Genomic DNA, 15,858 nt, shown 5'->3' with positions numbered 1-15,858 from the left:
TTCTTCCCAAACTCGTGCGGTAAAATCTCGGAAATGTCCGAACTGCCACGGATTCGTGGAAAACGAAACTGATGTGGTAAGGCTACGCTTCCCGCACGCTAGATCGGTGCTTAATTAGGTATTTTACAGAGGGGAGTAGAAAAATATGGTTTAAAATAGGAATCTCCACAAATAACCCAAGTACCACAATTCAAATCTGTGACATTTGTCTGATGTGTTTGGAATCATAACGACGTACAAACTATGATTGACCTACATTCCACAACTAAAATCTGAAAGTGACGGCGGTATGCTTATGGCCTCATCTAGGCGTTGTTATTAGAACGTCAATACATGACCTATTTATTATAACAAAAATCTACTTACGCTTACCAACGAATCTATGAACTGTGGTCAAAATCTCTACACGCCAGTGTGATCTCGCGCCTAGCGGCATCTACGCAAGGACGTGAGAAATTAATATATTCGGGTTTCCGAGGATCTAGAAAAGATGGCGCTTGTAGTTTTAAAACATTTACTTACTAGTTATTAGTCAGATTTCACACTCGGTGGCGGCTCCTTTTCGTTTGTTTTTAATCGTTGTCATAGAGCAACAGGCGCAAATTTCGAGTGAGTCTTAGAGTAGATCTGTTTTACACAATCCACGTACTCCACGGGATATGTAGATGCTAGATTTAAGTTGCTAAAGGAATGCGAATCCGTATTTGACTTCTTAAATCAGTTTTATAAAATGACTAATGACTTTAACAAAAAAATGTTTTGACTTGGTCCTAAAGCTACAAATAATAAAAGACGACAATACTTTCGCTGGAGTTGGATGAGTTGGGGATCTGTTTCCGACTTGAATGTTACTTTTTGATGGTTTATCGCACATAATAATAAACGACTAGGTCTTCCCAAGAAATTATTTATTATTATTATATTAGTTGTGTAAAAATGTATTTTTTTCATATATTATCTTCACTTTATAGTTTTTTAATTGCGACGGAATACAACAATTTTCCAGATAACCTGAAAATTATTTTTTAAAATAGGTGAGGTCCTGAAAACTATTGAGAAATATGTGAAATCTTTGTAGAACACGTGAAATTTTGTGTGAAATTGGAAATTATATGGTTGTGTGAAATCAGTTGGAAATACTTGTTATCGGTCTGTTTGACGTTGTAATAGTGGTGACAATGTCCTGTAAAAAATAAAACACATTTTAACCAAATAAAGTCTTTATTTTAAACATTCTCTGAACTATACATAATGATTTAACAAATATTAGGTATCTAGGCTAAATTCGAATTCAGAAAATTGTATAGATTGTCGGACAGGGAAATATACTATTTCTTCCTTAATTTGAAAGGGAATGTTCGGTAAAATATAATGCTTTGATTTCTTAAAATACATTTATGATTTCATATGTACAATATGCATCTAGTTTCTATAAAAGCGAGTTAAGTACATTTTACCACACATTAACAAAATATCTATTGTTTTATCTCTTAGACTTTCGGATTTAGGCCTTAAATTAGATGCAACTGTGTTTTAAAAATTATTTTTTTTAGCAAATATTATTTTTGATAATTGTTCCTAATTATGATATACGCAACCATTTTGAAATATTCGATATCCTCGAATTAATTTCCTTGACACGTAATTTATTATAAGATATAGGGGTGAGGATGAGTTCAGCGAATTATTTGGCACGAATATGCTGTTCAAATCGAAATACGCCTTTCTCGCCGTTCTTTTATTCGAGGAAACAAATTTAAATGAAATTGTTGGTTTCAAGAGAGATATAAAAAAAATGCATTGACATGCATCTTTTGACGTCGATCATCTTTAAAAATGAATCCGTGAAATGCTTGTAAAATCGTAACGTGTTTCCTTGGAGTTTTGAGTTCTGTCCATTAATTAATATAAATAATAAACAAATAAAAAAAGGGAAGATGTAATTATAAAATAAATATTTTTAAGCTGTTTGTAGTTTGGCGTCCACAGCTGCAACAGTTGGCTGCACCGTAAGCAATTTTAGCAAATACTATTTTTAAATTAAATGAACTTTACTGGTGGGAACTTTAATTTAGATTGTTTGGAGTATTCACTCAACCTAATAATTGAAGATAATATTCGGCTTTCATTGTAGTTTTTTCATGAACATATATTAATAATTATCAAGAGTCTTTCCTAAATATCTTAAACGTGCCCTTTTCCATCAATAAAAGTACGTGTACGTTTTATTTAAAACACCTGAATTTTCCAATTTTATGTTAGTTATGTTTGCTATATCATCCCGTTGATACCCTGTATATGATACGATAATTTTTGTGTGATGTATATAAGTTTTTGTTATGTATTTTACATCTAAAGTAAATAGGTTTTCTAAATAAAAAAAATTATGACACTGAGATAACTCGTGGTATTTTATAAAATGAAGTTTACAAAAAGTACTTGAAAACCTATGAAACCTGTGAAACATGTGTAATTTGAAATACATTAAATCTTTGGGAAAATGCGTGAAATATGGTGTACCAGTTTCAGGTGGTGATTTTTTCGATTGTAGTCATAATTTTAATATATTTATTAATGAATTACTGTGTCTAATTGGTTTTGCAATGAAAATGTTATCATTAAATTAGACTTTCATTTGTTTATGGTTTCTATAACGCAAGACTAATGGATTATAACTTATCTCTCATTAGTGAGTTACTTGAATGTATGTTCAAAACTTCAAAGTGTACTCCTGGACCAATTTTTAGGGTCATGTAACCATGTGCTTGAAACGTCTGGTTTTCAAGGTTCATCCTATTTGCTGGCTTGCATCTTTTTCCTGTTGTATTGCTTTTTATGTATATTTTATATTATGCTGCCTTAACTGTTAACTGCAGTGAATAAAGTTTTATTAATATACGAATTATTATTTTTTTTGATAAAAAATAAACACTGGCTGGTTAAATTGTGCAAATTGTGCATGAAGTAATTAGCTGCACAAACAAATTTAGGATTGCACAAATACATACAAAAAATACAAGAGAATATGAAATTTTTATTTGTTAGCCGGAAGGTATTTTCATGGAAATTAAAATCAATTTTGTCTTTGTCAATGGTATGTCGGTATCATACAAATTACAGAAAACTAGATGGTTACCTATTGAAAACCGACATAAATTATACTCTGCAGTATTATTTCATAATAAGTTCAAGTATTACTAAATTGTTCATCATCTGAATTTAAGGTTTCATGGTTATTTAACGTTTCATGGTTATATCTCACTATACCGTTTTTGAATGATTGTTTTCATATTACATTATTCAATATACAATGTCTCCCAGCTTCGCTTACTTACGCTAACCTGCAGCAAAGGTTAAAAGGTTTTAGATGAAACTTAGTGCATTTTATAACCGTCTTCAGATTTAAGATCAGTCAATTAGTTTTGGAAAATGGCGGATTTCGTTTTTCAGCAGTAAATCCTTAACGGATTTGGATTGATAGTTGTCAAAATGAGATATTATTTAGACAAGATAGAGTGTATGACATGTCTCAATCGTCTTTTGTTATCACGCAACCCGCCTTATCTTTTCCTTTCCTTATTGTCGCCATAATGGATTTTTCGATTTTTGGAAAAAGCCTAAAATTCCCAGTTCAGCGATGTCTCACAAGGGCACAAAAGATTTTATCCCACTTCGTAAAGTTGGGTCTAATTTTATTTTGCAAGTAGGCCATGATTCATTTGTCACCTTTTTTCCATTTAAGCAGACTTTAACGTCTTTAAGGTCCTCGTAGATCCCCGGACCTTTAGCCCTCGGATTTTTTCTTCTGGGGTCACACAAAAAATGACGACTCGACATTATAGGAACCTTGAGACAAAGAGTTTTACACACATTAAGAAACATTAACGGAAATACCTTTGTACGAAAAATACTCACCAATTGTCAAAAACGTCTCGATGCAAATAGACGTCATTTTTCAAATCTGTATAATTGTGTAAATAAATTAATAAATTACATTACTTGTAAATTGTTTCTGTCGCGATTTTCTTTTTTAATTTTTATCGAACTTATAGGTTCTTCAAGTGTCAATTGCATTAGCGAAGACTTTTCTGACTTTTTCTTTTTAAAAAGCACATGGTTGGTAATTTGCTCTAAATATTTGACTTGTTGAGAAGTCGCCCTTTAGATGTGTTAGATGTTACTTATTAATGTTAATGTTAAATACATCATTGCCTACCAACAAAATAATTAAGAACTAACTATACGAAGTGTGATAAAATTTAAGAGATAACAAAAGACGATTGAGATATGTCATACACGCTATCTCCCTCGTCTTAAAAAGTATCTGAATAATGTTCCATTTTGACAGTTTTGGAATTACTGGCAAAAAATGAAATCCGCCATTTGCGGTTTTTCGCAGATATTTGCCAAAACAATTGGTCGATGGTAAATTTGAAGCCAGTTATCAAAGCCACTAAGTTTCATCTAAAACTTTTCCCATTTAACCATTGCCGTGGACAAATTAAAACTTGCTTATGCTATTAGTCTCCTTACTCGTTACCTTTTACCTCATAATTTCTGCTTTTATGTTATTCGCTTTGCATATGTGCATTATCAAAAATTGTTTGATGTAATCTTAAAATAATATATATAATATGTGTGGATAGCGTTTTCATCTAATACCGATATTTTTGGGGCTGAACTTTAATCAAATTTGATTTATCCTCAGCCCCAATCTGCGGATATGAATTGACTCCCGTAATTGATATGTAGCAATTTATTCTATCTTCCGCAAATAAACCTTTTTTATTATTGTTACATAAAAAAGCAACATCCAGACATTTTCTAGTTTTTAACGTGAAATTAGTTCAGGAATAAGCCATTAAATTTCGTACATGTCTTTGAGTAACACCCTATATAAATGTAGAACGAAGAGTAAATCGCCAAGCGTTGACGGCTGTCCTTTTGTTGGTACTAATTTAAGAGTTACATTTGCAGGTGGTAGACAATGATTCAGTAGAAATACTAAGAGATTGTCTTCATTTCTTGTTTACACAACGTTTCGGACAGATATATCATTAGCCGTTGTCAAGTGCAGACTAATTTTAATTATAAGGCTACGAGGCTTATATACTAAACTACAGAGTTGGGTGCGTCCGGTTGTTTCGCTTGTAGGCATTTTCCATCTTGAAGTTCTACTGTCGTCCCGCACTTGAATACATACAATCGTAACTTTGTATTGTTTTGCTATTCGAACGATCTTGACTGAGATTCTCTTCACGGGTGGTATCGTCCTGCTGTTGCTTTCCATTTACAATTTGATAATGTTTTGTCAATGAGTATAGCCATTATGAAGCAAATCCTTTTTAATACTGCATAATTCTACATCGAGTGATGCTTCGTCACTACATATGCTCTTTTGCAGGCTGTTTGGATGATTCCTGGCATTGGTGGCATCAGAATGATTGACTCGAAATTTCAATACTGTCCGGTAGGTTTCCTATATGCAAAGGTGCTGATAGAACCATTATACCTATTTACTAGGACATCTAGAATCGATAGACAGCCGCTCTTCTCTTTCTCAACAATAAATTTCTTGGACTGTTGCAAAGAATTAAGCTGATTGAGAATCGGTTCTATTCTCATCGTCAATATATTGAAGCCAGACCCTAGGTTTAGTGATTGCTGCACCAGCGGCACCGAAGTTCTGCCTGGAAGTGACATATCGTTTCTCAGTCTGGCCTTCACAATGTCTAACGATTCCTCCAAGAGCACATTGGTGTATTAATTTTTCACGTCAAAGCTACATTTTTTAATATATATATACAAAATGCCCGGAGTCCTTTACAAATGGAGGAGTTTCTCTAGCAACTGGCTGGATGATTTGAAGGAGAAATCTAGTTACGGAATCCCGCGAACCACTTTGTGGATTTTTGGAAGTCCATAAAGATGCGGTGGCTTAGTATGATGGGGAGTTAACGAAGTTCTAATATTATCCGTCAGTATTTATGCAGTGCTCGAAGGAAGAATCCTTCAATCGTCCTAGTAGGGTTACTAAAAAGTAGCCTTTAGTAAGTGTCTCCTCAATATTGTGGCCGTATTCTTGAATGTCCATGGTGCCTGTAGATTGTATTTGATGGCTGCTTGTTACTCTTTGGCCGTATTCTCCAAAACAGTTCTAACCTTGGACAGCAGTTCATTTACTTCCGGTCCTTCCAGTTGCAACGTCTCAACGGAACATATAATATTTAACACTGGCATCTTTCTAGGGACACGGGGGAAGTTAAGTCCTTTGCTAAATATTTGTTGTTCAGTATTGGAAAGGTTCCTTGAGCATAGATTATTATACATTTCATCTCTTTGTTGTTCTTTCAGACAGTTGTTTTTTAAATTTGAGCAACTTCCTCTCATAACTTCCTTGAAATAATGGTTCTACACATACGGGACAGTATTTAACCATTCTGAAGAAACAAAACTAGGAATAATCCAAAGACTGTGCAAAACAACAATAACAATATGCATTGGCATCACTAGATATAGAATTAAGCAGTATTATTAACGATTGACTTCATAATAGCTACACAAAAATTTATTGACAAAACATTATCAAATTGTAATATGAATGAAACAGCAGTAGGATGTGAGCTAGATACCCATACTTACAAGAACAAAGCCAGAAACGTCTACTCAAGAGAATGAGTGTATCTAACCAGTGCCCTGTGAATGTGGAGAGTCATATATTGGAGAAGCAAAAAGACCTTTAAACGTTTGAGTTAAAGGACATAGGAAACACACAATGAGTATGCTAGTATTGTCCACAGGGAATCGCATCGAATCGAAAAACAATGGATATAGTTTTGGCAATCGAAGCGTGGAAATACCTACAATTTGGCAACCCTTATTAGAGCGTCCTAGCGGAACAACCTCACGCTTGACAGCACCCAACTCCGTCACTATTGAATGCAGTAGTCTACTAGCCTTAGAATTAAAATTAGTCTGCACTTGATAAAGATCAGTGATACATCTGCCCGAACGAAGAAATACAATTGGAGTTTGACAATCTCTTAGGATTTTTAAGTTTTGCACTCACGGACCTCAAATGCAATATTATTCCAAAGTTTAATTAAACAGGTATAACTTTTAAGTCCGCATCATCTATTTGAACTTCGGCGGACACGTTCTTGCCCATTTACAAACATCGAGCAGTGCCGACCGATAACAATCTTACCGGTAAATTCCCAAATTGAAAGCTTGCCTTCGGCAACAAACTAATTTTACAACGAACTAAGCCATCGAATAGCCGCAAACTTTTTTCAAATGGACTTTATCACAATGATTTACTTATCGTCGAACGGCGTTTTGACAAAGTACGTCGTCAACGTCCCTTTGCCCTTGACGAAGGTCGGACCGCGACATTCGCACTCGTAGCCGACGTTCATGAGTATCTGCGCGGTGTCTTCTGTCACTTGGATGCGTCCCATGATGCCGCAAGAGTCCATCCTGGACGCCACATTCACGGTGTTTCCCCAAATGTCGTATTGGGGTTTTTGTGCTCCCACCACCCCCGCTATCACAGGGCCGTGGGCCAGGCCTGTGGAAAATTTATCGGCGTCAATTATGGAATATGCTTTTCGGATTTTTTGAAACAAATTGGAAGTTCACCCTTTCGTTGCCCATGTGACGCTCGATTCCCAAAGTTGCGATATTATATCTAGTTTTTATTACTTTTACAGCTATTGTAGGTTATTTGTGATGTCACAAAACGCCCTCTATCGGCGATACAAACAATCTAAATCAATCAGGCCTAAGAAGAGTAGCAGTTCCATGTTGTTATCATCAACAAACTGCCATCTCAAATAGCTAATGAAATTCGATTTGAAACCTCAAAAATCTTTTAAGAAATCACATCTCCTAAATCTAATATTTCAAAGCCTGAACATATTGTTCAAAAATTACAGCACAGCGCATCAAAATCACATCAACACAAATTACTTCCAGAAAAAACTTTCAGATATTCCTACAGACAGATCGTATTTTCGTCAAACTAACCAGGGTTACTCTCGGACCTATTGTCAGCACCATTGATTCTCCAACATATTCTCTGACAAAGTATCTAGCTTCAATATTAATTTTAATAGATTCTTGCTTAATTCCTTTTATGTCATTCTGGTTAGTTTCGACGTAGAATCCCTTTTTACTAAAGTCCCTATTCCTGAAACTTTTCCATATTCCATATTAAAGATATTAAGCGTTCCATCACAAAATACACTTCACCACAACCTTCCAAAGAAAATGAGTCTGAAACCAACCCCACACTTACTAATGTTATTCTCCCTTACATTCAAAACATCGCTGATTACGTATCAAAAGTTCTTAAGAAATATAAAAAAAAAATGTAATAATGTAAATGTAAAATAATGTAAAATAATGTACATACGGCGTCGCTTAAATGGAAAAAAATAGCATATGATTATGACAAAAAATAATCTAGCTTTGGATCATTTTAAATCAATACCGTTACGTAAATATAGGGTGAAAAACCACAATATTTTCCATATTATAGGAGAAATGTTCACATTTTCAGGAAATGGATAAAAGGATACGGCGATTTTAGGCCTGCTATGTTGCGTACTGCCGATGGTGTTATGGGCGCCATATTGATTTCTGCATTTTCACAATCCTCTTTAAAAATGCTTGTCAACCTTGTATAACATATTTATGTTCTCTCAAAATAAATCCGGAAAATTAACAAAAATAAGATTTCAGGGTAGTAGGAGCCTTTGATATTGCAATTAAATAATGAGTGGACAAGAAAGTCAGTAAAAATCGTATCTTTAAAGGTTATTTACTTCTTTAACGCAAAAACGAAGAAAATTCACAGCATTTTATAATGAAACTGGAGTAAATGTTCAAGTCACATCTTCTCAACACTGCTTCACCGGACTGTGTTAATTTTTGCGGATTGATACTGTTAGCAGATTGTGTAACAGCTTGTCTTAATTCTCCATAGGAGCTACTGTATTCTTGTTTTTTGAGGTGATGCCATACAAAGAGATCAAGGGGTGTTATATGTAAGGATCTCTCTGACTAGTCCCAGGATGCCTATCCACCTGTTGGGAAATTATGCATTTAAAAGGTTCGTAATAAGCTGTGTGTTGTGTGACGGTGCGCCATCTTGTTGGAAAAACACTTATTGCAGAACCGCTAGTGCAAGGTTCATAAGATCTTCTATTACCTTTGCTTGTGCAAGGTTTAAATATTGCTCATGTAAGTTATCATCGAAAATACATGGTCCAAATTTGGGGATTCCCACAATACCAATCCAAACCTTAAATCCCCACCTCACTTGATGCCTAGCTTCACGAGCTAGCCGTGGATTTATATCTGCCTATAATACAGTGTTCTTCCGATTAAAAAGTCCACAATTACTAAATGGACACTCATTCGACCAAAGGACCTTTAAGAAAAAGTATTGTATCTCGTTATTTTTCTGAATAAACCAGTGGCACAACATTATCACCATCCTAAAGTCCTTGGCAAGGCCGTTTACGCTGTTGTCTCTTCAATCTGGCGTAAAGATGTACGATTTGAAAGACCAAATTTTCTTTATTTTTAGGTGACAAGGTTGCCTTTCAGACGTCTAAACATAGCTCTACTCGGTTGACGTCTTTCCGAATATTTATTTCAATACATTTCTTCGGCTTTTGCTTCGTTTCTATTACCGAGAATAAAACACTCCAACATATCATACTTGTCGGCGCTCTTAGCTTTAAGTGGTCGATACTCTTTCATATTGCGTTTTGGATGTTTGGAATGTTTATTTTTGACTCGTATTATTTATCGGTCTGGCCTAATTCTGTCATTCGTAATATTGTGGACTTTTGGGAACCCATTTTGGTAATTTTCCGAAGGATCAGGCAAGCTTAGTCTGGTTTATAGAAGCAGTGGTCAGGTTGGATTTTGATTACCTATTTTGTGATTGATTTAGCAAGTCGCGGAAGTGATTAAATTATTCGTCTGTATTAAGCACTGTGTTGTGTGTCTTCTTCTTCTTCTACTTGGTTGAGATCAAATGATCTGTTAATTCCGGGCTTGCTGTTGTATTAATTCTTGGGATGTGGACTGCCAGCTGTCTCTCCACCTCTTCGGCGGTCTACCGGGCGGACGACTTCCTACTGGTATTCCCTCGAGAGCTATGCGGGCTAATCTATCTTCGCCCGTCTTCTTGACGTGGTTATACCATTTCCTTCTTCTCTGCCTTCCCCATCTTACAATATCCTGTACGTCACATTGTTCTCTTATGTCAGTGTTTCTTACGTAGTCTCTTCTGGTTTTGCCAGCTTTTGATCTCAGCATCCTCATCTATGCTACGCGCAACATTCTCTTTGTTTTGTTCGTGTCTTCTCTTGTTTCTATCGCGTACGTCATTATTGGTTTAACGCATGTTTTGTATATTTTAATCTTACCGTCCTTCCGCATGTATCCGTTGGCCTAGACAATCTCTCTTAGGCAGCCTGAAGTTGCGGATGCTTTGTTGATTTGGTCCCTTAGATCTTTTGTTGGCTCGCTAGACATGTTCATCCCAAGCTACTTAAATTGCATTACCTGTTCTACGGACTTATCTTCAATTGTTGTGTGTATTCTTTTAATATGTCCAAGAAGTCTCACCTTATGTCAAACCCACACCGGCTTTCTATTTTATTATTATAATTATTTATTTTACGACCCCGGACATACTTATCACTATTTGTAAAGTAATATTTTAAAACTCACAAATTATTAACTTCACACAATTGACACTGGCTGTTGACAACAATTGCAAATTACCTGGGATCCGCTGGCACATGATGGAAAATAAACGCAGAGATATCAAAGTCTATTATCCTGAAATTTTATTTTTGTTATTTTTATCTTAGCAAAACAAAATTGAGTTAGACATGGTTGAAAAGCATTTTTAAAAAGGATTTTCAAAATGTAGAAATTCAATATGGCGTCCATAAGAAAAACAAAAGTGTAAGTAATTTTTTTTGAAGTCATTGTTAGCAATGCCGTATCCTAATTCTGATTTTTCAAAATGGACATTTTTTTCAGCTTGTATCTATGGTATGTTAGCGATTTAAAATAAAACAAAGCCAGATTATTTTTTGGCATAAACATACTCTATTTTTTTCTATTTAAGCGACAGTTGCAATATCGCCATGTATTTATATATCTTATACACACTGTATATAAGGAGGGGCATAAACATTGTCTCGGATGACTGATTCCCATATGGGTGACAGATTACCTGTTAAGGTTATTTGACTGCTTATAGATATCTATGTATTTTAGGGGTTTCCTTTGGTAGAAGAATTGATTACATGCAAGAATTTCAGTTTTATCGAATAAAATTTGATGTCCGGTTTCGTGAGTGTGTTCGACAACTGCTGATGAGTTGATATTTTTCGTCCAGTCGCCGTATATGCTTGGAATGCACTTGGTATCTCAAACGGAATTTTACTTTTGACACAACGAGGACGTTTAGAGATTTTTGGACAAGTGGTAAATCTGGTTTTAACGTTATATTTCTTAAGAACTTTTGATATGTAATCAGTGATGTTTTGAATGTAAGGAAGCACAACATTGGGAAGTGTGGGGTTGCTTTTGGACACATTATCTTGGGAAGGTTGTGGTGAAGTGTATTTTGTGATGGAACGCTTAATATCTTTAATATGGAAATTATTAGACAGAAGAGCATGTACGATGTTTTGATTCTGGGTTGAGTGACTCGGGTTAAAACAGTTTTACGGCTCTGTAAATAAGAAAGTTGGGAGTGATGTGAAATACATGTTTCTATAAACAGAATGACCCAATGTTATGTCTAATTTTCTATTGATAAGAATATCTAGGAATGGGAGACTATTATCAATTTCCAATTCAATGGTAAAACCTATGTTTGGGTGTAGGTTTAAATGGTTAAAAAAATTTCGTAGAGATTCTTAACCGTGCGGCCAAATAACAACGTAATGTTTCCATAATTTTGATTTTAGATGCCCTGTTCCGGGCTTTTGTTCATAAATTTCACCGTTACAAGAAAAATATGTTTCAAACAAGCGTTTTTCAATTTTCGTTCCAGATTCTTCGATTTTAATATATCTGAAATACGGTTGAAGGTTTCAGGAATAGGGACATTAATAAAGAAGGATTCTACGTCGAAACTAACCAGAACATCCTTTGAATCTAATGTAATAGTTTTAAGTTGTTTAATGAAATGAAAGGAATTTAGTCTGAAAGTATTAATATGAATATTAAATTTGACAATAGATCCAAGGGTAATCCTGGTTACGATATCACTGTTTATGCCAGAACTGAATTTTGATATATTTTTCCTAACCTATAATATCAGTAAAAGTAATAAAACCTCGATATAATATAGCATCTTTGAGGATCGAGCGTCACATAGGCGAGGAAAGGGTCGGCTCCCAAATATTATGATTATAAAACATGTCAATGAACAATTTGTTTCAAAAAACTATTGGTATTGCAATTTAACTTCTAAAATTAAAAGCAGTACACTATGAAAATAACCTGTTTTCGATCCTAAATGTACGAGAATTGCCCAAAATGGTGTTTTTTTTGAACCCAGAAATTAAAAAACAATGTTTAAGAACAAAAATCTACCAAAACAATGAAACATATTTTGTTAGAGAAAATGGCATCGTGTCTCCAAGCAAAACATACCGTTTAGATGGGGCTCAGCATTTCTCACCTTGGGGTACGTATGTATATGTTGCAGTCAAAGCATTCATTTAGTAAATGTATACATCTAGCCAATGCTATTTGCTAAACTCCGTAGCTAAAGTATTCGTTTTAACCGAAATGAACACATTTGCTAGTGGATGTATGCATTCACGGATTGCTTCCAGTCAAAGTGGGAAGTGGATTAAATTTGCCGGGAAATCTAAAACCTAACCTCTTTATTCGTGCTGCACCGTTTGCTGTTTGTTGTTTTTCCGTTTGAAATTCTTGGTAAGTGAATTGTTTAAATTGTATGTGTCCAGAGTAATTAATAATTATTAATTATTTTTTTAGTCATAAATATAAAATGGATAAAGAAGCGATGAAAGTTAAATTCTACGAATATATTAACAATACTCCACAAAAAGCTAACGGCTTTCGTATGACTGCGGAAAGATATACAAAACTAATAAATGATGTTAAATCCGCTAAATCTGCTCAGAAAAAAGAAAATCGTCACTTCTGGTTACTAAAACATTTTGATAGAGTGTATGTATGTAATGTGGATAAACAAATTGCACCAATAGCAAATGAAAAAGTGCTGTATTATATTACTGTTGAAGAATTGTTTGAAATTTTATATGGAACTAATTTATCAATTGGACATGGTGGACGAGACAGAATGAAAAAGAAACTTAACCTTCGCTTTAAAAATATAACAGCACAAGACATTCAAACATTTTTAAATAATTGTGAAGTGTGCCTTAAAAAAAGGGCGAATGAAAAGAAAGGCTTGGTGGTTAAGCCAATGTAAAACAAAAGGCACATCAAATAGATGTGCATGCCTTAAAGCAAAAAAATTGTGCAATTCCAAATGCCATGGAAGTTTGAATTGTTCAAACAAATAAAGTGTTTTTTTTATTTATAAATGTGTTTGTGTTTCAAATTATCTTCTTTCTATGTTAGGTGCTTTTGTATTTTTATGTTATAACTAGCTCTAGTGCAATAATCATCGAAATAATTAATTTAATAATTAAACTAAATTTTATTTTGAAATTCATCAATTAACGCTTTGACTGCAGCTGGTTAGTAACTGCATGCATTACCTAGTTAATGCATGCAGTTACTAGTTAAAGTGTTCATTCCAATAAAATGGGAAGTGAATGTATGCATTCGCTAGTAAATGTATACATTGACTGGAATGTACACTTTGACTTCAATATCAAATTTAAATTCTGCGAAGAACATTTTATATAGAAATCATTGGGTCGGATTCTTACCTACTCTTAATTTAAACCTTTGGAATGCATCCCTGTTGATTTGATCCAAACTTGTCATTAAGCATATGGCGAAGTCTATTAGCGCCGTTATGATGTGCTCCGCTTTCCTGTGTACTTCCTACAAGAAGTGCAAAACAAAAGTTTGAGTACGTCGAGGCAAATTGCTTATTGACTGGCTAATTCTATTAATCTACGAGTCTGGGATCAACTATGTCTAAACGAAGGTTTCTCGTTACCTTAAAGAGTTCCTGAAAATCAGCGAATTCAAAGAAAAATATAAACATTTAATAGTGTTTTACGTGAGAGGATAACATTTTAACTCTGCGATCCATTAAGTACATCGTCACAGAGCGATTTTGAAATTTTAATAACAACACTCTCGACGCGTTGTGTACGAAATGGAGCTCCAGCAGAACTAAACTTAGTTTATGTAAAGTTTATTGTTGATATCCCATCTACTCTAATTCTAGCTCTAACTTCTAAGACTTGCACCTATAAAAGCGAAACCTAATGAGGTTTTGTTACCTTGAACATGTCCTACATATCGGCATATTTTGAGAAAAACAAACAGGTACATTTTTCGACAATGTTATGACAAGTTAGTAGTGAAAGTTAAGATTCAGATAAGCTCCAGAGTGACCATCGAGTAATCCAAAATATGCAACATATTTTAAAATTATTTATTATCCTAATCGAACAATTGTATCATAAAAACTTTTTTAAACTACTTCTTTCACCGATAAAGCTGTCCATTTATCTTTATTCTTTGCTCTCACGTTTTCTGCTCATAATTTTTCTACTGACTGTGGATAATGAGAAAAAAATCAACTCACTTTTTAATGGATTCAATTTCCTATTTTATTACAAAACAACAATGTATGTCTCACATTTATTTTTTTAGTGGAAAAAGCTTAAAGGCTTATTCTTAGGCATGTAACGACAAAGCATCTCGATGTAAATTAGTAAGATGTTTGCATTTGAAGTCTATTCCTAAACCCCGAGGCTTGTTTCAAGACACATATTACGACGTACCACAGTGGCGTACGGTGTACTTTCAACCCCAAAACTTATAAAATTTTAAAATATTGGTTTTGTATTTAATTATCAAATTGAAAATCATTCTCCTGAAATAAAACTAAAATAAAGCGTCCATTAAATTCTGGGATAAGTATGAATTTATGCAATTAACTTTTTAATAGTACAAACTATAAAAAACTATAGGGATTTTCAAAAACAAAAATCCCTGTGCAATTAAGAATATATCAATTTCGGAATATTTCGTATTTGTTCAATGTCTGTGAAAAGCAGTTACTACCCTGTTATTTTATGACCCGTAAAATATTTTCGTAGTCGTTGCTGTTTACCTATAACTAATTTATGAAGTGCAAAATGGGCGAAATATCACGGTTATTTTTTTCAGACTTCGCGACGACTCATTCGGTTTAAGCTGTTAAACGTGGAAGTTCCGGCGGATTAAACTCGGAAACGAATCGTAATATTTCCACCCCTTTAGCGTTTTAATCACATTCATTTGAGCAATAGAGGTATCGATATTTCTAATCAAACGAAAACCGTTATAATTGCTCTAGTTAAACTCTGAGGGCGGCTAAAGTTATGATTCGATGAAGTTATGCTTCGTGTACGATGAGTATAAATCGTTTTTCTAAATAATGTGATTTTCGGTTGTTTTAGATTTAAAAGCAATTTATAAGGATGTACAGACTTGACCACCATCCGCATTAAAAAAATTGTGGGGATGACAATAAGGTTAGGAGATTTAAGTTTGGTTTAATTTTTCACCAAAATTTTTGATGACTGTTCTGCTTTTGATACGTTTTGGTCAACGAAAAGCAACAACCACATTCAAAAAAGCCTAATAGGA

General features: G+C 34.2%; 1 protein-coding gene across 4 annotated transcripts in view; it reads right to left on the bottom strand.

Annotated features, from left to right (window-relative positions):
- Positions 1 to 1,214: 1,214 nt before the first annotated feature.
- The window catches only part of LOC132707383 (adenylate cyclase type 2-like), a 359,565-nt gene continuing 344,921 nt past the window's right edge, over positions 1,215 to 15,858 (bottom strand). For all 4 annotated transcript variants that reach the window (XM_060679222.1, XM_060679223.1, XM_060679220.1 and 1 more), the window contains 2 exons: positions 13,977 to 14,094; positions 1,215 to 7,570 (listed from right to left, as the gene is read on the bottom strand). In XM_060679222.1, coding sequence (XP_060535205.1) covers positions 7,317 to 7,570; positions 13,977 to 14,094 — 372 coding nt within the window. In that variant the 3' untranslated portion in view covers positions 1,215 to 7,316. The remainder of the gene's footprint in view (positions 7,571 to 13,976; positions 14,095 to 15,858) is intronic.

This window comes from Cylas formicarius, unplaced genomic scaffold, assembly GCF_029955315.1.
Source record: "Cylas formicarius isolate icCylForm1 unplaced genomic scaffold, icCylForm1.1 PGA_scaffold_9__14_contigs__length_23061073, whole genome shotgun sequence".
Lineage (NCBI taxonomy): Eukaryota > Metazoa > Arthropoda > Insecta > Coleoptera > Brentidae > Cylas > Cylas formicarius.
The sequence above is the reverse complement of the archived record's forward strand: the minus strand, read 5'-3'. Positions and strand labels throughout refer to the sequence as shown.